Source organism: Ostrea edulis, chromosome 4 (genome assembly GCF_947568905.1).
Source record: "Ostrea edulis chromosome 4, xbOstEdul1.1, whole genome shotgun sequence".
Classification (NCBI taxonomy): Eukaryota; Metazoa; Mollusca; class Bivalvia; order Ostreida; family Ostreidae; genus Ostrea; species Ostrea edulis.
Genome location: NC_079167.1, coordinates 53,178,608 through 53,204,825, shown reverse-complemented (window position 1 = coordinate 53,204,825; position 26,218 = coordinate 53,178,608). Strand labels below are relative to the sequence as shown.

The 26,218-nt window shown below is 34.3% G+C and overlaps 1 protein-coding gene across 3 annotated transcripts in view; it reads left to right on the top strand.

The window, feature by feature from the left end:
* LOC125670170 (NPC intracellular cholesterol transporter 1-like) overlaps positions 1-25,912 on the top strand; it is a 33,863-nt gene extending 7,951 nt beyond the window's left edge. Inside the window, exons 5-20 of one of the 3 annotated variants that reach the window (XM_056162935.1) lie at positions 373-484; positions 7,206-7,312; positions 9,623-9,743; positions 10,005-10,128; positions 10,384-10,556; positions 14,646-14,897; positions 15,080-15,257; positions 17,145-17,303; positions 17,415-17,542; positions 18,298-18,450; positions 18,891-19,016; positions 19,343-19,487; positions 20,102-20,223; positions 20,602-20,787; positions 21,635-21,767; positions 23,032-25,912. In XM_056162935.1, coding sequence (XP_056018910.1) covers positions 373-484; positions 7,206-7,312; positions 9,623-9,743; positions 10,005-10,128; positions 10,384-10,556; positions 14,646-14,897; positions 15,080-15,257; positions 17,145-17,303; positions 17,415-17,542; positions 18,298-18,450; positions 18,891-19,016; positions 19,343-19,487; positions 20,102-20,223; positions 20,602-20,787; positions 21,635-21,767; positions 23,032-23,048 — 2,236 coding nt within the window. In that variant the 3' untranslated portion in view covers positions 23,049-25,912. Of the gene's footprint in view, positions 1-372; positions 485-7,205; positions 7,313-9,622; positions 9,744-10,004; positions 10,129-10,383; positions 10,557-14,645; positions 14,898-15,079; positions 15,258-17,144; positions 17,304-17,414; positions 17,543-18,297; positions 18,451-18,890; positions 19,017-19,342; positions 19,488-20,101; positions 20,224-20,601; positions 20,788-21,102 lie in introns of all 3 variants that reach the window. The other 2 variants (XM_056162934.1, XM_056162936.1) reach the window with 2 other exon arrangements.
* Positions 25,913-26,218: the final 306 nt, after the last annotated feature.

Below are 26,218 nucleotides of genomic sequence, written 5' to 3'. Positions count from 1 at the left end.
TTTTAATTCATTACATTGTACTTATGCAGAAGTTACTTGAAAAGAAAATTATGAACTCCTTTTAATATCCTTCAGAAGTTCATTGTCATCATGCTCAGCAGGTATTGGATTTTTCCAGTTGCTAGTGGCAACAATTTAATAGACAGATTTGATTTACATTATGAGAAGATTCTGTTATTATATATTAGATTTTGTTTAGAATGTACTACTTCTAGGAAGCAATAAGTACTACATGTAGGCCGGTCTTAATTAACATTACCTGTTCTTCAAAATTCTATATGCATAGGATTTTCAGATATACGAGAATAAATTGTTTAAAAACTTAAAATTAGAAGTTATCATATATATCATTTGCCATCTTAAATATTACAGCCCGTTGTACAAATCTCCATGGGAAGCATCCAAGTATTTGGGAGGGAGAACTGTGTCCGGATCGGAAATTACGGCTGCCTCTGCTGCCATCATAACATTTTTTATTGATATTGTAAGTACTATCAAAGCACAAACATTTGTCCATGTCTATTCTGCTAGGAACACGAACACTGGTAGTTAAAAGGGTCTTGCTTGCAGTGAATTTTTGTATGTATTTGGTTTTTAGCTCTTCTGAGCCGAAGGCTCAAAGAGCTAATCATATGGCCATATGTGTGGCTATTAGATTGATTGCCTAATCTAATAGTGTACTGTATGATATCCCCTTCATACACTATCATGTGATAGGTCTTTAAAACCTTGTTAATTGATGAATCTTGGTTAGTGAGAATTTTTGCCTGTTCTACAATGTATCAGAAGAGCGATTCTAGGCCCATGGGCCTCTTGTTAGTATTGTGAAAGGGTGTGTGTGTGATGGCATGACCGACAGTCCCTCCTTCAGTACAAAGAAGAACCTCAAAATGACAGGGTTCCACAAGTCACTACTTACCACCCCGCCCTCAAAAACCTCAACAGTATTCTAAGAAAACATCTACCCATTCTGTATGGGAACAAACGAATGACGGATATTTTCTAAGAACCCCCTATGACATCCATCTGACACCCCGGAAACCTGCTGGACATGGTAGTGAAAACTGGACAGGATAATCCTTTACCTAATGGAGGGTTCAATGGAGGGAGGGTTTAATGGAGGGTTCAAAACATGCTCCAACCTCAGATTTTAGTTACCGGTATGCAAATATAGCTCAGACACTGAGTTTTGGCTGTCCTGTTATGGGTTGCAGTTAAATATTGGGAAATTTTCCTTGCAGAACTAATAACTGCATTTATCATATCAATGGCAATGTCTGCCAGATACAATATGTAGGAGAAACAACGGACCTCCATAAATGGTCAACAACCATCAGTCGTCTGTCCAAACCAAGAAAAATTTGCCAGTGGCTACACATTTCAATGACAGTAATCACTGATGGGAGGACAATACAGTAATGGCTATTGATCATGACCCAAAATCCTGGATACACAGACTTCATTTGACCCTGAAGGTCTCAACATACCCACTGACTTCATTAGGATGAATACGGCCTAAACCTTTATCAGATTCTGAGCTTCATTTACTCGTTTGATCATGTCCACAGCACTATACAGTGTTCGAAATTAACCATAGACCGATAGACCGAGTCTTTGTCAAATGACACCGGTCTATGCCAATTGTAATTTGGATAGACCAAATTATCTATGCCAATTTTCTGGGTTTAAAGCAATATTTTGAGTTATCTCTAAAGTCGACTTCTGATAAGTGTAATGAGGAAAGGAGGACATTGTTATGGAAATGGAAAGAAAATATGCTTTCTAAGCAAATTAAAGTAAATAAACAATGCTTTAAATTTGTGGTGGTTTTTTTTCAATGTTGCGGTTTAATAACCGCGTCTATGCCAATTCGATGAGGTCTATGTCATCTTGTTTTGGCATAGACCCGTGATCTATACCGAGTTTTAAACCAATTTCGAACACTGCTATAGCTGTATTTTCCATTTTATTTGTATTACGTGTTAATTTACTAGATTATATACTAGTTTACAGGACTGCATGCCAGTCCAATTTTACTATGCTTTGCACGCAGCCTTCATGGCAGAATAATCCATCAGTTGACATAGGGCAGGCCATATTATCTGACAAAAACCTAAACTCTTTCACCGGTCAAGTAATTTGTGATTCTATATCCTCCTGCTCTAGCCATGATCAGTGCAGGTATGCCTCATGAGTTTCTTTCTAGGCTGCTAATCCTTTGTTTCATGAGTTGGTCCACTTTGTTTACTTTCTTTTGCCTTTTTGACTTTCTGCATTTTTTAAGGAATGTCACTAAGTACGAGTTGAATTTTGTACTGATGACCATTATTTAAATTAGGCAGATTGATCCTCATGTTGATGTCATAGGTTTTTGCAAAAATCTTCATTACATTAAACTTTGAGCATGATAGAAATATATCTTTCATAGGAATTTTATTCACTGAATTAAAAAAAAGAAATTTGGTAAACGTAAATTTGATTGTGAAAAGTTTATATTTTCCATAGATTATGCTGATGGTCAATTATTTATAATTTGAAAAAAATTTGTCACGGGCAATACAGTACCCGCAACGTTATTCTTGACATTCCTATCGTGTTCTATCGTGCGTGTATCCTATCATATCGTGCGTGTATCCTATTGTATCGTGTTTTGCGTTTATCATGTTTTCCGTCTTCTATCGTGTTTTGCGTTTATCAGGTCTATCGTCTATCATGTTTTGCGTGTATTAGGTTTTCCGTTTATCGTGAAAATTGTTTATCGTGTAGCTTCAGAAACTATCGGAATTGTATATTAAATCTAATGAAAAAGTACGATACTTTTCGAAAGCTTTATTCATTTTGTTAAAGAAGCTATTTTTAGGAATCAAGAAAAGACAGTATATTTGAAAGAGAACATAAAGCTGTCGATTTTAAGGCAGAAGAAGAGCTATTTTTCTGTCCAGAGAGGGTGAAAAGTTATCACAATTTCATTCTAAGTAGTATGAAAAGTAGGCAGAGGTTTGCCGAGCAAACCGGGGACAGTAAATCTGAAAGTTCCTTCATCTGAAGTTCATAAACATTTGCTTGTCTAGAAACAATTATTTGTAATTAACACTAACAGAGAAATAGGAAGTTCCGATTTGAAAGGAAAAATCCGTAAATTAACATTGTTTATTACTTTTATTTTGATAAAGGCTCTTTTTCTTCCGATTTTTATCCACCTATATTGTATTTACCATATATACCAACTACTGAACTTGTGAGTGTCTGTGTATCACCAGTGTTTTGACTGCAAACATTCTCACTGTATTTCACACATTTAGAAGATTAAGTTTTAAAAGGGTGCAATGGTGTAGCATCTCCCAAAAGTATGCTCAACTGGACACGAGTCGTTGGTTTCTTTTTTACTTGTACATGTACCAATAGTCGTACGGGTAGATACTGAAAATTGATGCCAGTTTTGATGATTATATATGATTTTTTTTTTACATACTAAACCCAAAAATTTTTAAGCGTTTAAAATTGTGAATTTAAAAAAAGCCATGTTTTGTTTATTTTTTTCATAGTTTATTTTTTGTTATTAAGATATCAATTCAAATACATATGTTCCAATTACTTATGACTATCAATTATCACTCATAGTGTAGAAATATCTAACGTATGAAGATTTGCTGTAGTGCAGTGGATTGTTTTTAAAGAGGCCATGATGAAAATAATTGTATTTCTTGAATGACTGGTGAACTTGGAGCTTGATGCAAAATAACTCCCCCCTTGCTACACACAAAATATTACTTGGTTTTATTTCACATTCAAGATAATAGACATTAGAATAAGAGAGCTACTGAAGCATGATATCACTACATTATATTACGTTTAGTTAATTCCCTTTGTAATTTATACATCAAACATTAGGTGACAATATGATTTTAGAATCGTTGGCTGGGAAAATTCATATACAGGTGACTCGAGATGGCTCGAACTTCGATTTCTCGAAGTTCTTGATCTCTCGAAGTGAAATCAAGGTCCCAATTTTTTTTCTTTATATAACAAAGCAAATTTACTATCGATCTCTCGAAGTTCTTGATCTTTCGAAATGAAGTTGGGTCCCGTAAAACACGTGTCATTGTTTTTCACTCTCGATCTCTTGAAGTGGTGGTAGCGTATACCCACCGTTACCCAAGCGTTTGATAATTTCCGCTTGGGCCTTATACCTGGATTTTGTTGAATGCTGGAGGGGTAATTAGGTGTTTATAGAGGGGACACATCACAGGTGCTTCTTTGTGGAGGTGACACGCTTGAGTATATAATTGGCTAATTGGTCAATTTGCACCTTGCACTGGGGTTTGGGTCCTGATGATTAAAATTACATGGTATATATAACACAACTATGAATAAAATCTATACTTTGTTTTGACGTGACAATGAGAGAGTAAGTTTTATACCTAATTAAGAGATCTACAGACTGTTAAATTTCTCAAGTTTGGTCTTTGTGTAAAGTTACTCTAAAACATCGTTTTACTCATTCGGGTAAAGCGACATAACATTATGCTCTGTTTAGTTTGCGATAGTAAAGCGTCATCGGAACTTGGTTTTGTATGCCTATCTAAGCATGATTAAAGAACAAATAAATACATAAACTTTGAAATGTTTTTATTAATGCAAAATAAGGTTTTTTATTTTGATATCAAAGTACCTGACGAATATGAAGGAAAACATGTCAAAACGATATCATATCGACATATGATCTTGTTAGTTTCCGGTTACTGTAAAATCTGAACCATACCGGCGAACCTTCAATTTCCGAATTTCAAACTCTCGATTTCTCGAAGTTTTATCAAGGTCCCTTGAACTTCGAGTTATCGAGAGTTACCTGTAGATATGAAATAATGAATTAAAAACCGTATATAGTTTAGTTTTCTGATTTTAAATGTAGCTGTGATGGCGTAAAAAGTTGAATTAAAAATTTTTTTCTCTTTAAAGTACGACCGTGTGTTAAAGAAATTATACGTCTTAGGTGTATAATGAATATTGAAATCCTTCAGTATTATTATCAACGTAATGTAATTATGTTGTAGGTATCAAAATTTCATTCTGTCTAAATTGCTTGTAAATTTACAACATTTCTATCAGGTTTTCTGTTTATTGACGTGTTTTGCGTTTATCAGGTCTATCGTGAAGATCGTTTATCAGGTTTTGCGTTTATCAGGTTTATCGTGTATCCTATCGTATTGTGCATGTATCCTATCCTATTGTGCGTGTATCATGTTCTATTGTTTATCATGTCAAGAATAACATTGCGGGTACTGTACTCCTATGCTGGTGTTCCCTCTACTGTATGTCTATTATACAATGGTTTCCTTAATATTCACAATTAATTCATACATATTCATAAATTAGCAGTTTTTCTTTAAACTGTTGACATTAAAAATTTGTCATTTTAATAGGTTTTTGTCTATATTTATTGTTCAGTTTTACGAAAATGTGTGATTTTCTGATGTTGACATATACTTCTGTTTTTGTATGTCTGACATCTTAAAGTAGGTGGTGACATACACATTTTCGTTGGTTATTGGTTGAATTAAACTATATTGAGTGGAAATTGATACAGTTTTTCCACTTTCAAACCGCCGCGCTGGTCTAGAGGTAGAGCGTTCACCCCGCATGCAGAAGGTCGGGGTTTGAATCCTGGCCGTGACAGACCTAAGTTGTTAAAACAGATAGTGACAGTTCCATTGCCAAACGCTCGGCATCAGGTGTGAATGTCACGGGTCCTCGGAGATGACCTTAAAAACGGATGTCACAGTAGGTATGGCACGCTAAAGAGCCCTCACTGCTCAATGGCCATAAGCGCCGAGCATAGGCCTAAATTTGAAGCCCTTCACCGGCATTGGTGACATCTCTATATGAGTGAAAAATTCTCGAGAGGGGCATTAAAACAAGATACAATCATACAATCTACTTTCAACCATGGATATTGATAAGTCACATGAGGGTGGGGTTACCTTAACTTGTCCTTCTTTGAGAATAATTACGTTAAAAAACTGACCCCTTTTAAATTTGCCTTGCCTTGTAATTATTATTGTTGAAAATTTGGCAAATAGCATTTTTAGCCCCCCATTCCATACTCCACTTTTCTTTAAACACTATAAATCCAGCTAATTCAGTGAGGAAGAAATGTCATTACCATATTCCTCTAGACTGTATATATCAAATTAAATACCGCACTGCTATCAGTCACAGGTTGACACTGGTAGGGGTATGGGGACCTGGTCTGTGAGTCTGATGAAAAAGATTCTGATGAAAATAAAGATTCACTCATCATTCAGAAATACATGTGATGTATAAACATATTGTATTATTGTATACTTCCTGTAAGTTGTGTGTACGTTAATAATGGGAGTTATCTTTCCTTGGATATTGAATCAATCAAATACTATATGAACACTGGCAATTATCGTCCATGTTTGACCTCAGTACAATGTATAATTTATTCATGCATAAAATTTATTACGGTAATAGGTCACTCTTTGTTGCGTATTTTACCGTTAAGTCAATGTTTACATATATTGGCTCTGCTTAACCGCTTCAATCTCAAAGGGATTTTCTGGAATGTGCCTAATCATGTGAGATATGCTAAATACAGCTATTTTAGATTCGAATGATCAACTTCTCATCATTCGTAGTCTTTAGGTTTATCCATACTAGCCTGTAAAAAACAGGGTGGAACCTCGTCTCACTTTTCCTGTTGAAATAAAAATAGAACATGACGCGCCACCTAGCGAGTGTGGTTGTTGCTGCTGTTTAGTCACAGGCACTTGATGTTTTAAATATCTATAATAATAAAAAATTGTCTGCCTGTAAATATAATATTATGTTTACAGGAAGACAATTTTTTTATTATAGATATTTAAAACATAGAGTGCCTGTGTGTTTATAGTACATATTTTTCTTTACTTTTTCATTTGCATTAGGAAGGGACAGGTTGTCCTGACGATCTAATTGTTCGTGCTATCAGTCATTTTGTACTTTAAATAATTATTTTCATTTGACCTTACATCCACTTTATGGATCTGACAATTTTAGGTATTGGGTGTTATTAGAATCTAGTGCTCTCTCTCTCTCTCTCTCTCTCTCTCTCTCTCTCTCTCTCTCTCTCTCTCTGAGCTATTAGCTACATACCCGGTATTATCAATAGAGACCTTTGAATGGTAAACAAATTTCTGCAGGATGATGATAATAAAACTGTGGCAGAAGCATGGGAACAGCTGGCCCTTGACACAGCCAAGAATGGATTTCAAGGATTTGATATTACATATTATTTTGCAACCAGGAGGTAGGTGTTTGCAATTATTAAATCATATACTGTATATTACAAACACAGCTAAAAATTATTCCAGATAAGCAGGTGAGAATTATACACTGTAAATTCCTTTACCAGTACAGGTGACTCTCGATAGCTCAAACTTCGATCTCTCAAAGTTCTCGGTCTCTCGAAGTGAAATCATGGTCCCGATTTTTTTCTCTATATAACAAAGCAAATTTACGTTCGATCTCTCGAAGTGAAGTTGGGTCCCATAAAACACATTTCATTGTTTTTCACTCTCGATGTCTCGAAGTGGTGGTAGCGTATACCCACTGTTAACCAAGCGTTTAATAATTTCCACTTGGACCTTATACCTGGATTTTGTTGACTGCTGGAGGGGTAATTAGGTGTTTACATATATAGTTGAAAAATCATCTGTGCTTCTTTGTGGAGATGACACACTTGAGTATATAATTGGCTAATTGGTCAGTTTACACCTTGCACTGGGGTTTTGTGTTAATGATTAAAATTATATATAATCCCACTATGAATAAAATCTAATTTGTATTGACATGACGAGAGAGTAAGTTTTATACAGACTGTTAAATTTTACTCATTCGTTAGAATTTTTGCTTTGAATAAAGCGACATAACATTGTTCTGTTTAGTTTGCGATAGTAAAGTGTCATCGGAACTTGGTTTTGTATGCCTATCTAAGCATGATTAAAGAACAAATAAATACATAAACTTTGAAATGTTTTTATTAATGCAAAATCAGTTTTTTTTATTTCGATATCAAATTAACTACCTGACGAATATGAAGGAAAACATGTCAAAACTATATCATGTGATCTTGTTGGTAAACATTTCCGGTTACTGTAAATTTCTGAACCATACCGGCGGACCTTCAATTTCCAAATTTCGATCTCTCAAACTCTCGATTTCTCAAAGTTTTATCAAGGTCCCTTGAACTTTGAGTTATCGAGAGTCACCTGTATATTATAAATTCCCATTTATTGCTATTTGGCAAGAAGCTCTAGCTAAGATCATTTATATTTATTTTACAGTTGGTAATTCCACCATATATAGAACATCACAAGATTTTGTAAAATCAATAATTTATTTAATAGATTTATGCATGATACGAATATGAATTTTGTTGAAGTCTACTCTGATAGTAATTGCAAAAAATCTAGTTAAACAAAATGTTTCAAAAGTTTAAATTATATATGAATAATCAATAATATATTTCAAAATATTGAATCCAAGGGCAATAACTCTATTTTCATTGATTTCTTTGTCGAATCCATTTCCATATGTAACAGATTTTCTTTATTTTTCACAGACATTTTGTATATTTTTGTAAAGAAACAGTTTCATGAAATTGTTATTAATACTATTATAATGTTATATTACCAGGTTTTGAGAAATTCTGATAATGCTGTTTAAGGGAAAATTGCAAATTTCTGACATTAAGATATGATTCTGTTTATGTATGTCTCGCATCTTAAAAAGTGTGATGACCCATATATTTTATTTGATAATCTATTAGTTTTAACTCTAATGAATGGAATTAAATACACTTTGAAGTTTCTACACTTTTATCAGATGATAATGCGAACATGGAGTCACCTTGAGGTGCAGATTGTTCTGCCAAGGGCCTTGCAATAATGATTATTTGTAACTACCAGTAATTCATATAAAATTAACTCCTTTAGGGTAAAGCAGTGGCTGCTGAACTACAATTTCTTCAAAATAAGTACTCACTAAGATAAGAAAATTTCAATATCCATTTTTAGCTCACCTGAGTGATTATTGCCTATTTATTGAAGTTTCCAGTGATTATTGACTATTTATTGATGTTTCCAGTGATTATTGCCTATTTATTGATCTTTCCAGTGATTATTGCCTATTTACTGATGTTTCCAGTGATTATTGCCTATTTACCGATGTTTCCAGTGATTATTGCCTATTTACTGATGTTTCCAGTGATTATTGCCTATTTATTGAAGTTTCCAGTGATTATTGCCTATTTATTGATGTTTCCAGTGATTATTGCCTATTTACTGATGTTTCCAGTGATTATTGCCTATTTACCGATGTTTCCAGTGATTATTGCCTATTTATTGATGTTTCCAGTGATTATTGCCTATTTATTGAAGTTTCCAGTGATTATTGCCTATTTATTGATGTTTCCAGTGATTATTGACTATTTATTGATCTTTCCAGTATTATTGCCTATTTATTGAAGTTTCCAGTGATTATTGACTATTTATTGATCTTTCCAGTGATTATTGCCTATTTACTGAAGTTTCCAGTGATTATTGCCTATTTATTGCAGTCGGAGTGATGAAGCAGGAGATGCCATTCGAAAAGATGTATCACTGCTCTCAGCGGGATATTTCTTGGTCATTGTCTACCTCTTTATTGTCTTGGGAAGGCTCAATTGTGTTGAACAAAGGGTAAGATATATATCTGTTTTATTGAATGAATTGATCATTATATGCAGCTTACTCCACTTATATTAAAAATTATTTATTTTGTAATATTGCTTGTTTTGAAATGAAATAGTTTTCAACATTCCCTCATCTGCCAAAAAAAACCCCACTTTTCCAGCTTGCTAGAATTACCCGATATATGGCAAGACCTTTAAAGTTCCAGGAGAATTGAATGTCTTTAGTGGTTGTGTCCCTTGATTTGAATCCTGTAGTTTTCTTTGACAGATTGGTTTGTCTCTGGCTGGTATCATTGTGATTGGGATGTCCATCGGATTCTCATTTGGATTGTCTAGTGCTGCAGGCTGGGAGTATGGACCGCTACATTCTATTTTGCCCTTCTTACTGCTGGGTAAGATAGTACATGTACTTACTACAATACTTAGAAATATGTTTTTATAACTCATCAAATTAAGTAACATACCACGATTTAGCGCATATTTTGTTATATTAAAGAAAATAGCTTATAATTTGAAGGGTAGGTTAAGAAATTTGAAGATCTGACCAAGTTGCTTTCATTTTCATCCAAAGAAGCTGATCAGGTTAGATGTGCATTAACGCCATTTTAGGTTTGTTTTAAGTCTGAATGTGATCCTTTGGTTGACAGGTATTGGAGTAGATGACATGTTTGTGGTTGTTGGGTCCTATCAGAGTCTGAGTCACCATGAGCTCAGTTTGCCTTTGAACGAAAGGATGGGGAAGTTGTTACGACACGCAGGTGTATCTGTTCTTGTGACCTCGGTGACTGACATTTTGGCTTTTGGAATTGGTGCTACAACGGTAAGTACACTTAAGAGCTTTTCAAAGTTCTTGTTTTGACTCCTTGAGTGTACACTTGTCAAACTTAGAAAAACATTGAGATACCCTGAAATAGTGTTAAATCTAAAGCAAACTAGCATGGCGCCGCACCATGCCCTTTTTGGCTGGCGCCATGCCCTTTTTAATTGCACCATGCCCTTTTTTCTCTATAAATTTTTTAAAAATATTTGTTGATACAGGCTGTCCAGCGGCCCTAAAATTCCTAAAACTTCCTAATTTTTTTCAGTTTTGCTAAAATTCCTTAAAAAATGTAAAATTCAAGGGGAAATCCTAAAAAAGCCCTTATTTTTCATGTCAATTCCTACTTTTTTATCAGTCTTGAAAAATCAAAATGCATTCATACAAAATGTGTGTTATTAACGTAGATTGCAGTTCTTATTCAGATAATGCTGATGCAGTGAAAGGCAGTTGACCTTTTGGATCCATGTGTCAAGCTTGTTTATTGGTTGTGACTTTGTGATAAAGAGTTGAGATTTTAGGTTATAGCCAATAATAGCTGAGACCATGGAACACTGGAATACGCCCTTCCTGCACTTACATCTTATTTGTGTGTCATGTGAATTTCTTTATTGTCAAATTTGACAAGGTAAGTCCTTTTAAATAATTAAAACTTCCACAATTTGGTTAAAAATTCCTAATTTTAGCCCTAATTTTTAAAAAATTTACCCCTAAAATTTTCCCTTATTTTTTGTCCAAGGGTGCTGGACAGCCTGTTGATATAAACAATTGTTCTTTATTTCACAAGGTTGATTAAAAAGTTTAAAATCAAGACAGCAGGTATTAACTTTTAAAAGAGACTAAATGATTATTCTATTACTACTCATAGTATGATACTTTGAAAGTTCCCCGAAATTGTCTTGCCGCGACGAAAAGTGCCCTTTTGAACATATCATATGTGTGCCTTCTCTAGATCCTAGATTTAACACTAACCCAGGAATCTGATCTTGTCAAGTCCATTTATCTCCTAGCTTGCAATTTATTGCAAGAATGGATAGTAACGGGAATGTTCATGTGGTGTGTAACACTGAGGTTGTAGACACTCTACAGGCCACATTTTTAGCTCAATTCATTTGATACTTCACTTGTAGCTTTTTTATCAATGAAGGAAGAACCCTATTGATTTTGGGGTAAAAAAGTCAAATGTCAAGACCACTACAGGACTTTTTAGGAAAAAAGCATTTACTGATTACCTACATTATGAAGGGATGCCCTGCTTTGCGGAGCTCTTGTTTAAAACTTCTCCTCAAAATAATGTGGCAGTCATGCTTTGATATGAAGTCAGTTATCAAACTACTTGTTTGTGAGGCTACTCGTCAAAGGATGACTGTCACAAAATCACTTTGGTGTTTTTTAACAATAATTCACAAATCTGAAAATTAAAATTATGTACTTTTAATACAAATGTGATCTAAGTAAGCTTTGGGTCATTGAATTGTTGTACTCAAGCCATTACAATGTTTAAAGTGTTGATATTGTATTCCATTTGTCATAAAGAAATTGGGTGTATCTGTAGAAACAAAGCTTGTATCCTCACCCTACTTGATGTTCATCTAAGGGCTCATCAGGGCAAGAATGTCCTCAACCTGCTACAAAAAATAATCATATTCAAACAGTATTTAAGCACCCCCCCCCCCCCCCCCCCCACCCCCCCCCCCCCCACCCCCCCTCCTAAGCTGAACATACGTTCAAGAACATCATCCACATGACCGTACTGTTTAACAGTAAATTGAAATCTATTGCAAAGTGGTGAGTGGATACTGGTATAGTACTGGTAGACCTACAGAGTGTTTATTACATTAAATGTGACATGTATACAGATGGGTTTCCTCTCAGCAGCTATCAGATGTCTGCATGAGTGGTTAAAATCAATACTATCTTAAAATGAACTGTACTGTTTTGATAGTAATCATTCTTAAATACATTGAACTTTACTTAATACATGTACAATTTCACCTGTGTATTTTTGTAATGATTTGATTAAATTTGATTAACACGGCAAAATGTAGGTACATGTAGATCTACTCATAAGAATACAATGGTGATGATTAGATAATTACGGTACCGACAAAAAAATGGACGATGAATAACGGTCACATAAATATTTCTGAAAGTAGAATATTTTCCAAAATTGAAATTCATGTTGAAAAATAATTTCGTTGCTTTCTCCAAGACAGGAAAATAGCAAAATTTAATCCGACACGAAATCAAATACAGTATAGTATTTCGAAGTTTATATTATCTTCAAAATACACTTATTACCTTTGACACAGATAATACACATTGAAAATATACAGCATCATTAATGTTCGTAGTAAGACATGGGTTCATGGTGTTCTAAAAACCAATTTCACTGGCCAATTTGATTATCATTGTCAAAATAAATACGTTTTCACATGCACTCTTATGCACACACACGCTAGAACAATATTTGAGTCCCTACGTTCCATTACTTATATGTTATTTGGGCATATTTTTTCACTGATTTCTTTCCCTAGTTCCGTCCAGAGATTCCACCCCTTCTAGGATGTCCTAGGTAGTGATTCCTTCTTCTGAAAAATGCTGATTACAAGCCTTGTCATGTTCACTATAATACAGTAAAATATCTGTATCTCGAATATGGTTTATCTCGAATACCCCGCTTGAGTCGAAGTCGACCGCCGATCCCGGCCGTTTTCCCTATATATATGATTAAAAAAACTTCTGATATTTCGACACGGTAATCTCGAATACTCCGCTTATGTCGAAGTATTTTCAAGGTCCCATACCCCAAATTCACCTGGTTTATTTCGAAGTGCAGTCAAATTTCCGCTCTACTTACCATACCTGACGTCGTTAAGTCACATGTCACATTCACACCCGTGGCTACATCCATTTTAATTAATGACCGCTAATCCACGCTCGCTTTTTCCGAGTAGACCCAGGTCGCCATAAATGGTTCAACAGCTTGGGTGATTAGTGAAGCCTTCCAACATTCCGGCTAAAGTTCACCGCCAATTATGAACTAACACACCCGATTCCAGGTACATGTATGGTGTTTTGAATGACACACGCGATATCATTAACATGTGGGTTGGATAAACGCACAAAATCGTCGAAGTACGCTTGAAGGTAATACTCTTATTAACGATAATTCATTTAATAATACACGCTTCATCATTAAGACTAGTACAGAGAAAACACAAAAATTTATTTAATAAACATTTAAAAGTTGTTGTTTTTTTAAATCCGTCTTATTTGTTTCTTACATGATAGGTTCTTTCATTACAACGCAATAACTACATGCCAGTCGAGCCTGGGCATCAGTAAACTTATAGTAAGCATCTTAATTTTGAAACACATTGTGAATTCAATTGGATGTTTATATATATAAAAACGAAATGTTTGTCTTTGAAATTCCACAATATTAATTCATCAACTTGCTTTAAACTATAAGAAACCGCAACAGGGTTGTTGTTTATAATGCAAATCCCATACTATGCATAAAATATCCTCCTTCGAAAAAAATATCCAAGATCGATTTTGGATATCTCGAACCCCCGGATATCTCAAAGTTTTTTCGAGGTCCCTCGGACTTTGACATAGAGATATTTTACTGTATATGTGTACATATCTTTGTGTTCAGTGTAAAACTTTTTGGTGCAATTATAAATCAGTCCTATTTATTCATATATTGTGATTTGCTATTATATTTTGCATTTTGGCGTAAATGATGAATTAGCACATGTGCCACTGGTCTATCAAAGATATGAAAATTATCGATAATTTTAACTTAAATTCACCTACATTGTCTGAGAATATAAAAGATATGAAGGTCATATCCACAATCTCTGACACTATCCCTTCTTTGTTTGAAATGCTGAACGATAACTGTCAACAAGGAACTAATTTTAATTAGATTAGACTTAAAAGTTTGTTCATTTTACATTTATTTTATCAAGATCTAACAATATGCTAAAATACATTGTACACTCAAACAGCAAGTTTGAATGACAAAGTAAATAGCAATTACGATTGAGCAAACTTTTACTAGACAAGCCCTTGAATTTTCAGACCCTGCCAGCTCTGAGGTCGTTCTGTATCTTTGCCTGCCTGGGGATCTTAGGTCTGTTTTCTCTGGCTATCACCTTCTTTTTGGCTTGTTTAACACTGGACATTATGAGGACAGAGCAAGGTCGGAATGCCTGTATCTGTTGCTATAAACAGAAACCCGACTACAAACCCAACGCCTGCAGCCAGAGGAACCTCTTCAACACTGTGCTACGCAAATACTACACCAAGATACTTTTGAAGTTACCGGTCAAGGTATGAATCTTATGAGAGTTGTGTGTCCACCAAGTAGAACTGTAGCTCATACACAAAGTTGTCATATGCCAAAACTTTCAGAGTTTTGGTTTAATGCAGTATACCTGTTTGGGTAGGATCATCCATTTCAAGCTCTTTTAAAAAGCCTTTAATTAACAAGAGCACATGCTGCTTTCTTTCAGATTGGGGTGGTGGTGATAACCTTGGGTTTGCTGGGACTGAACATCTGGGGCTTCTATAGCCTTAAGCAGGACTATGATGACAACTGGTTCTTTCCAACTGACTCCTATGCGTATGAATTCAACGAAATGAAAGACAAATATTTCCCAGGAGGAGGAGCCTCTGGAGGCGTCTATTGCAGTAAGGTTTATAATCCCTCACAATGGGGGCAGATGAAGGATCTGAAGTGGGGGGGGGGGGGGGGGGGGGAGTTGCAAGTTGATTAAGCAGGAAGTCTGGGGACCACCTTGAGACTTTTCGGCTTTCTTTCTTATTCATGTAATGTATACATAGATGAAATACTTATGATTATGTGGGTGGCAATCGCACTCAAGTGTGCTTGAATTTAGAGATCAGATAGCTCACTTTGTATAGCACTTGCCTAGGGATTGAGATATTGATTCCCAGCCTGGTCCATCAAAGAAAAGAACAAAGTAAACAGGGATGATTTGACTGGGGGGGGGGGGGGGGATGTGGCAGTTACACTGTCTCAGCCAACTAGTGGCCAGGTATCTTAGTTGGTAGAGCACCTGGCTAGAGTTTCATTTTAAGCCCAGGGTTCATATCGTACTCTGGTCTGATTCTTTCATTATTTCTCCCCTCTTGTTACACATGTGTTAAACTACTGACTCGTTACTTTAAAATGGTTATCTATAAAATGATGAATAGATGAATATCAAGACAATTTACAAAAAATATTTATCATTTATGATTTTCATTCAGACTGGTTTTTAAACCATTAGTTAATCATCATGCTTGCAAAATCACCAATCTGAGACACAGCCCTCTTTCATTTCATTATACCCCCCGCAACAAGTTGTGGGGGGGGGGGGGGGGGGGATATACTGGAATCGGGTTGTCCGTCTGTCTGTCCGTCCATCCGTCTGTAGATGCAATGGTTTCCGGGCTCTAAAGCATTATCCTTTCCACCTACAGTCACCATATTATACATATGGACTACCCATGGGATGAAGATGTTCCCTATCGATTTTGGGGTCAAAAGGTCAAAGGTCAAGCACACTGGACATCGAAGTAGCAATATGGTTTCCGAGCTCTAAAGCGTTATCCTTTCCACCTACAGTCACCATATCATACATATGGACTACCCATGGAATGAAGATGTTCCCTATCGATTTTGGGGTCAAAAGGTCAAAGGTCACGCGCACTGGACATCGAAGTATCAATATGGTTCGGTTTGTCATGCCATTTGTTTTTTACACTCAGAAAAGAGGTAGTTTATACCTATTACCAACACCCTTTGGGAGATTGGGGTAAGCGGGGGGTATTCTTAGTGAGCATTGCTCACAGTACCTCTTGTTTTGTTAAAGTATCAACCGATTATAACACCCACAGTCAGCATGCATGCATTTAATATAGTATGTGATATAAAAGTTTCATTCAAAGAAGGGCTAATTACAACCTTTTCCCAATAACCCACTATTGTCCAACTTTTCTTAATGATCAGAAATGGTTAGTATGTAATCGCCAAAATGTTTTGTACAGAACTGTGAATCAGGAATTGGCATAGAAAATATTTTTAAAGATATAAATGAATTTGTTTTCATTCTTTTATCATTGATTTCTTTCCAAAGAAGGGATCATGATTTATCTTCAATTTGAAATTTTTTGGGGGATGGGGTGGCCATGCATCCCCTTTAAATCTACCACTGGGAGTATAGAAACATATGTCTTAATCATTACTCTGTAATTTATGTTTGGCCCCTTAGAGTTACGGTAGATATATTACATACTACATTTGAGTGAATGACGAAGTATTGCCTTTGTTTAGATTTTTTTTTTTTTATCTTTTTCAAGTTTAAAGGTCAAAGGACAAGATCATTGAAGAGCAAGATTTAAGTAATGTGTATATGTCCAGTATGTGAGGGGATGTCCCACTTTGCTGGGCATTTGTTCTTAAAGAATTATGCTGTAATACATGATATTTCATTACTTTTTTACACTTTAATGTGATTCTGCTGTGTTGAGAAATAATCTGGAATTTTCAACATTGACTTTCCATTTTTCCAGAGAACATTGATTACTTTAACTCGAAGACGAAGTTTGAAACTTTGTACAACCAAACGACTAGCAACCAGTATATAGCGACTGGTTCAGTTGACAGTTGGTTCCAATCTTACACAGACTGGTTAGAAACAAACCCGGCAGCAGCTGCTGGCAAAGTGACAAGTATGTACTCGTAGTTTACAAAGTCAGAATGTGAACAATGAAGTTGTATTAATTTTCCCTTAACATGATCAAAGGAGCTATTGATGAAATAATAATTTGCATTCATTTTAGACAACTATCCAAATACAGAAGCAGACTTTGCAGATCTTTTGTATACTTTTCTGAACAATGAAAATAATGGAAAACGGCATCTAAGAGAGGTGGTTTTCCAAAACAACTCTGGAACCTTGGATATCACAGTAAGATTGTGATACTCGATCAAGTCTTTTGCTCTGAATTGAATTCAACATATCTTATTTGATGAAATGTTAAAAAGTATTAGCCCTCTTGATTAGCAATAATAATTGCATGTGTAAGCTTTGCAGGAAAGCATTTTCTTAATACTTGTTATTTCATCACATGAAAAGTTTCTTTAACATGTATTGTGTAAGTGAAAATATGTTTCTCTCATGATAATATAAATGAATTTGGTTCATTGTACATCTAACTTTGCCTGGAAATGTTTAAATTCAGTCTGACTATCACTGGACCTTTCAACACAACAGCACACATAATCAAAAGGTTTCTCATTTTCAGTAGTTTACAGACAATTTGCTACTCAATCTTATTATCATATTGGATTATGTTTTTTTTTTTTACTTTAGGATATATATTTATCGTGTATATTCCTTGTGACAATTTTTAAATTGATACCAAAGTGAACCGATGCCCTCTGTGGTCTACATTTCTTTGATTTTTCCTTCTGAAATTTATTTTACAGATTATGTTTCATATCAACACATGATATTTTAATTATACTGCTGCAGATGAAATTGTAGCTATCAAATTTATTTTACAGACAACTTACGTTTCATATCAACACACAGTATTTGATACTGCCTCAGATGAAATTGTGGCTATCAAATTTATTTTACAGACAACCTACGTTTCATATCAACACACAGTATTTGATACTGCCTCAGATGAAATTGTGGCTATCAAATTTATTTTACAGACAACCTACGTTTCATATCAACACACAGTATTTGATACTGCCTCAGATGAAATTGTGGCTATGGATGCTATGGTGGAATTAGTGAAAGGAATTTTTTCTGAGACAGAATGCTTTCCGTATTCCAGACTGTATCTACAATGGGAGACTAACAAAGTGAGATAATAGAATATACACAGTTACTCAGGTCATATTCTGACTGAGTAAACACAAAAATGTCATCTTTGTCTACAGTTTAAAACAGATAATGGCACTTGTTTCAGTATTTGTCAGTGAATATTCATGTGTGTAAATAATGTATAGTGATGTATGCACAGTTGATAGTACTGTACTTGTACTGTAAATCCCTTTCTGTTTGTGAGAACTTGAATATGTAAATTTAGAATGTTACTTAGATGCAAAAATAAGAATCTTGTGGGTAATTGTGTGTATATTTATAGTAAATTTAATGTTTATGAAAATTGTATCTTTTTGATATTGATGCCAACAAGGCAAAAAAAAAGGGGGGGGGGGGGGCCAGAATATTGCAAAATACATATGATTCACAGCACATTTTCTTTATATTAACTGAATTGATATTGATCTATTCTGATCAGGTGATTAAGAGTGAGCTCTTCAGAAACTTGGGCCTGGCTTCAGCGTGTGTATTTGTAATCACTCTGGTCCTGATAGCCAATCTTTGGACCAGTCTCCTGGTCTTCACCTGTGTCATCATGACTCTGGTTAGTAGATTATAGATTACTTGAAACTCATCTAAGGAAAGGTAAACAATACATTGTGGTAGATAAAACTACATATAAATAATTCTGTTTACCATTAGTTATGTTGTACTTTAACTTCTGCCATACTGTAAATGATCTTCGATCACCATAAAAAATTGTTTTAGAATATTTTATAACCACAGAGGGTTTGAAGTTGGTTCATGTGTATTATTCCTTTATGAGTAACAATATGTATAAACTTTTGAACAATGAACCAGAATATTCTTTTGACAAGTCATTTTAGGCAGCTATTGTTTGTGTAGACTATAAGACTGCTTCTGATGTAGGTGGATGTGGCTGGCATTATGCACCTCTGGGGTTTGTCCATCAACATCGTGTCCTGTATTAATCTGGTCATTGCCATTGGACTGGCTGTGGATTACTCAGCACACATCGGCCATTGTTTCATGACATTTGTAGGAGACAGAAATGGTATGAAGACTGTTCTTTCTTTTAATTATCATGTTACAAATGCTGTTACAGTTGGGTGTCACTTGAGGAGTCCTTTTGTTTATCAATATGGGTACTTTTGAATGTACATCATTATATGAGTTTGAGAATAGAAGAATACTGGGTAAACAAATTTTTTTTTGTTCAATGTATATAGTTGATCATTTGAAATTATGCACATGAATTAGTCATTGGATTTTGTAGAGTACATAGTCTGCTTGGATAAATTTCCAGTGTTTTTGTCTTGCAATCTTTACCAATTGAAATGATAATCATTTCCTCATGAATGTGAACAATGTGTGTATATAGATCTTGATAAATAATAGCACGACTTTTTTAACCGATGCAGGAATTCCAACAGAAATGGAAGTAAAATTTAAATACAAATATAAGATGTCAGTTTTGAAAATACTTGAGAGTATGAACAGCAACGCTTCATACTAGAATACTTTTCATGAAAGCACTGAAGTGTCATAGTTCATGCCCTCATTTATTTTCAAAACTCAGGAATAAAGAAAGTAATATTGTTAGTGAGCTTGATTTGCAATGACCACTTCCTTCACTCATTAATATTGTATATTTTTATTGTCTTGCAGAGCGTGTAAGAGCAACCTTGGTGGAGATGGGGAACCCAGTCTTCAGTGGAGGCTTCAGCACATTTCTAGCATTTATTCTATTAGCAGCCAGTAAAAGCTATGTCTTTACTACATTTTTCCAGGTAAAGTTTTCTCAGAAACATATTGAAAAACAATAGCACAACTAAAAATAACAAAACTATGTTAATTAATACTAGCTTATAATCAGGTACAGGCTCACAATTTATTGGAATTTCTCTCTTATCAGAAAAACAGAAATCCTAGTAAACTCAATGAGCAAAGAATTTTCTGCTTGTATATGAGACAGAATAATGAGAACCACAGAAAAAATTCACAATAGATTGGTTTTAACTCTGTGTATAGCTTGTGTTAAACCTAAATTGATCTAGCCGTTTATCCTTGAATTATGAAACTGAAAAAGAGAGAATAAATGCTCTTGTTGAAGAGTTTGTGATATATTGAAATAATCTTGAAAGCATGCTCTTGTATTTTTCTTGCAGATATTTCTTTTGGTTGTGGTGTTCGGTTTATTCCATGGTTTGGTATATCTCCCAGTATTATTGTCATGGATTGGTCCTTCTGCCTACACTACCGCCGACAGACGCTATAAAGATGAAGACTTAGAAACAGGAGATAGTAAAGGTCCTGCATTACATGGCCATGACAATCTGGCCATGAAAACTAATGTAAGTGTCAACTCTAATGGTAGATCATAGAATACCTGCATTAGACTCCTCTGTAGCCTAGTAGTTGTGAAATTATGTGGTAGAGCACCTTCAAGAGATCAAATTGCAGTACAATGTCAGGTTTAAAGAAATTGTTAGCTGTGTCTGACATACTTTTTAGATAATCAATACTTCTGCAAAGTAGCTGGCAATACACTGGATGTACATGTATTTCAGAATTCATCTTTCATTACATGAAATTCTATCATACAGATAAGATTACATGCTCAAAATACAAAGCTTAATAAGTTTTCTTATTCTATTTTCATGGTACAGAATGGTAAAAAAAAAAATTATTGATGTTGTGCTTTACGTATAAATATATATTGCAACCATAATTCCCCTTTGATATATTCAGTTTTATTATATGCATTATTTTATTTAAGTTTTTGTGGGTAAATGTGATTGATAAGTTATATTATTCTGCTCTGTTCTTTTCTTTTTGTGGATGTAATTTTATCACCTGGCATGTTTGGGATTGATCAAGTGCCTTGCAACATGTATTGCAATTTTGTATGATGAAGTACATGTAATTATGAAAGAAATTCATTTGTATGCTTTTTATAACTTTGTATTTATTTGTATAACTTTGTATACCATATATTGTCTTTGACATTTTTCATATTAGAATTAGTTAAAGTATCAGATTAAATGTTTACAGTGTAATTATGATAGTATGTAATGAAAACATTTTAATTAAAATGATAGAACTTTAATAGATTGGAGAAAACTGACAACAATGTACATAGATAGTTTTGGTATTCTAGTATTTCATTCTGTTTTGACTTTGTCTAGAATTTTTCTCTAGATAAGTAATGGCCGTGCATCAGAACCTCCCCCAGACTACCAACACAAAGATTTACCTTATATCCCTCCCCCAGACTACTCTCCTCCTACCAAGCCACGGTCACAAGACAATGGAAGAGTTTCCCGGATGAATGGTATGACAATTCAAGCCAATGGCAGAATAACACCTGTCAGTAACTGATGGTATCTGTGATAAATTTTATACCAACCAGTGTTAATGTAGTCAAAGAGATTATTTAATGACCTTGCCATTGATAATGCCGGTATATTTTAAGAGATTACTTTATGTCATGTAGATCGATTTTATTTATATTTTGGTTTCGAAAACATTATCTAAGCTTACGGCTTTGTTAGATATTCCACTTTTCTTTGTCAACTTAAGTTTGTAGTATTTTCAATCTGCCTTGTTGGTGATTATTCAGAATGAGAACCATTACGAATGATGTTTTAATATTGTTTTTAGCTTGCTACATTGTTGTTTTGTTTGAAGTTATATTTGTTAATCTGTATCACGCAATGCATGGATTTTGTTTGCATTTGTTTAGCTCACCTAATCCAAAAGCTCTAAGCAAGCTTTCTGATCAACTTTGAATGCCTTCTGCTATCTGTAAAATTTTCACATTTTTTACTTCTTTTAAAGAACCATAAGGTCAATTTCAACCAAATCTCCACAAAAATCCTTTAGTGTAGAAAATTTAAGTTTATGGAAACGGAAGCTAGGCCTTGTCCCAATAAGTAAGAAATAGTGAAAATGGGATGGAGTATTAAGAAAACCATCTTCTCAAGAAGCCAGAAAAACCAACATTCGTAAGAGATATTGCTTATGTACTGATTCAAGTTTCTTCATACCATGACAACACCCCCCCCCCCCCCCCCCCCCAGGTCAAAGATCGGTCACAATAGAGTTCAAAGTTAATTGGTTATGTGTAGGAAAATTCTTCTGAAGAGCCTTAGGGGTACAAATTGTCAAACTTTAGAAAATGCAAGCATCCTCATGAGATTCAAAGTTCACTATTGGTTATCTATAGGAAAATCTTTTTCTCAAGAACCGTAAAGGTACATAAAATTAGATTAATATCAAACATTCTCATGTAATGTAGTTTCAGATTTGTTCATAGTACCATGATCCATGGAACCAGGGTGGAGACAACAATAGGGGTTCAAAGTTTAACATTGGTTACATATAGCAAAAGTATTAGAAAATCTTTTAAAACTTTTAAATGGAACAGCTAGATTTATCAAATTCATAATGTAGTGTTTTATTAGGTTTGTTGATACCATGACCCCTAGGGCTAGTTTGGTATTACATTAAAAAAAACATTGAAAATCTTCTCAACAAATTCAAGAATACAAATTGACAAATTGATATGCAGGTATGCTCATGTTGTGTACTTTCAGGTTTGTTCATGTCATGACCCCAGGGCCAGGTTCAGGCCAAAACAGATTCAAAGTTAAACATTGGTTATATAGGAAAACTTCAAAATCATTTCAAGAACCACAAGGGTAAACACTGTAAAATTTATATTTAAGCATTTTGATATAGTGTTCTTTAAGGATTTGACATGCCATGACCACTGGAGCCAGGTCAGAGCCACAATATGGGTTGAAAATTTAATATATATCATGATTCCTGGGCAGAGCCACAATAGGTTCAAAATCTAACATTGGATATATATATTTCAAACTATAATCTTTTCAATAAATACAAGTTAACATGATTGTTAAATTGATATGCAAGCAACCTCTGACACGAAGCCTTGATTTGACATCTGTTCATGCCAGACCTCTTGGTGTTCAGGTGAACGATGTGGCCCATGGGCCCCTTGTGAAGATGCGTGTATTTTTATATACCTTGGTATTTTATATGTGCTTAATGCACATCGTTTACTGTATAAATGATATATGTACAAGGAAGATTTTATGGAAAAAAATTATCTGATTGGTTTATTTTGTCATGTGACTGGAGAGAATAAACATCATATTTGAATTTTGGTTAAAAATTATATGCTATCTCTGCTGAACCACTTAAACATTTACCTTCTAATACTTTATTATCATTCATAATGAGAATATTTATTTGGCAAACTGTGGCACAGATTACATAAGAACAACATTGTTACAAAATTAAAAGAAATTTACTAAAAGAAAATAGGTAACATATTTATCAGTTGACTACATAAAACAGTTTCTCTCTCCAGATTTTGTTAGCATAAACACAACTTCTTACTAGAAAAGGAAATGTTCACCCTGTAATTATGCATGAAATGTTACATTTATTCATTATTGTGACGTCAGTTGCCATTGTGTTGTTCTGATCATTCATTTACCATAGTAATAGCCATTGTGATGTGGCCTCTCTGGATGACTTGCAGTATTCATTTATAAAAATGGTATTCTCACATTTCCCCTTATAAAAAAACCCAGTGCAAACATAAAGTCATTTATTCCATGGGTTAATAAAGTTGGGATGTCAAGCTCGTCATAAGTCAGTGATAGTGTATGATTGAAGTTCAATAACACCAGAGGCTAGAGATATTCCATAAAGCATTGTGATGTTACAATCAAATGTCAAGATACACAAACCAGTTTATTGAAATCCATAATTCTGTCGTAAATGAGATTTCTAGAACAGATATATGATAAAAAATTAATATTCAGGGGATAGGAAGCTTTACTAGAAACTTATTATTTGTAGTTGAATTAAACTCTCATGTACCCTTGACTATCATACAACATATATATATATATATTGTAATTGAGATTATTGTGTTAAAATATTACCGGTGCAAGCAGAATGTACATTTTCTCCTAGATGATTTTTTCATCTCGATATGAAGAGTTCTTGTATGATTTCCGGAACATTTTTAAACATTATATTGTAGTAATGTTGCCATCCTTCTTATATTGATTGACCTGGATAGCTCAGTGGATAGCTAGATCACCTTACTAGTAATACAAGGGTTTCTGGTTTATATATATTGACCTGGGTAGCTCAGGGGATAGATCACCTTACTAGTAATACAAAGGTTTCTGGTTTGATACTTGATTTTTCTGAAGATTTTTCTCTTCTTTTTTGCAAGGGTAATGTTCATCTACATTTTGTAGTAAAACATAAGAGCTGATTTTACAAGTTTGCAACAAGGAGCTATCAAAATATGCTACCTCTAAAACAGACCTGGTGATATGTAATATGTACCTCAATAGTTATGTAGAAAAGAGGTAGAATGCAAGTGAATTGTCATTCTCTCACCAAAGGGCGCGCTACACAAGTTTCACTGTTGTGGAGCGTAGTGTAACACCCTCTGGTGAGAGATTGGTGAATTGTACGTGAAATGTCATGAAACGTTATGTAGATCCTTAAAATTCACATCTGACATCATCAGTATAATGTGTTTATGCCTGCCTGCTCGTGTTTAACATGACGTCCCTAATCCTCATATGTACTTGTATCTTATTGATCAGTGTATATATGTTTATGATATACAGTAAGCTGTGATAAAATATTTAACGTAGCAACACAAGTCAGCTTCTCATAGGAATGTATTTGAAGGTTATAATGTATTTGCTTGTATGCATCCATCCAAGACATTTTTCCTTGATGCTTTGATACATATTTGTATTCATAGTTTACGCATAATAGCTTGTGTATTTCTGGTTTTATTTTATCATGTTAACTGTTCAGTGTTGTTAAAGTTTGTACACCAGTGAATCTCATAATTAAGCCATTTATTTTGTACCCGTCTGCCATATCATTTATTATACTGTATAAATAAAATGTGTACTGTTCAGAAAAAAGATTTTTATTCAATTTGAACTGTAAATTCAGTGACTGAATGATTAAGCTAACATTGATATCAGTGTTCTGTTAGCAAAGTAGAACAACAGAACAGTCTTTCAGTATGCAGTGTACATGATGCATTTATGATTTACATTCATCAGACTATCATGTGGTTTTATGCTGCTCATTTGGAATGGCAGTTCTTAATTTTGTTTGTTTTTATTTATTTATATTTCTTTATTGATATTGGGGGGGATCTGTTCATACGTCCAACAAATTTTGAATGAAAAGAATGTGATGAATTTCTTGTTAATTTTGTAATAATGATTAGCGTTATTCATTTTAAACCATATTAGCCATTCAGTATAGTTTTTCACTATGCCAATATTCTTGAATCTCAAGAAATAGTAGTTTCACCAAATTCTAGATGAGCTTTATGTTTATAAAGAAGAAATAGTTCATTTACTTTTGTTCAAACTGAATTAAACAATTTTTATTGATTGTATTGTCTTTCCTTGTCTATCTGAGTATTCTAAATGCCTTGACATAATTTTGAGATAGAGTTATCTCGCTTTACGTTTGAACATCATGCGTTCGATGCACTGTATTAATCTGTTTATGGGAACGATTGCAATCATTTATCATTCTAGATGTCAATATTTATAGGAAAATCGTTTTTTCTTGGAGAAAACAATTTCGATAAAAGTCCACTTGGATGATGTATGACAATGCTGGTGACAGGTTTTATAGAACGAGCAGCGGCACTTAATGATGCGCCGTGTATTGATAAGTTGCGTTGCTGATAAA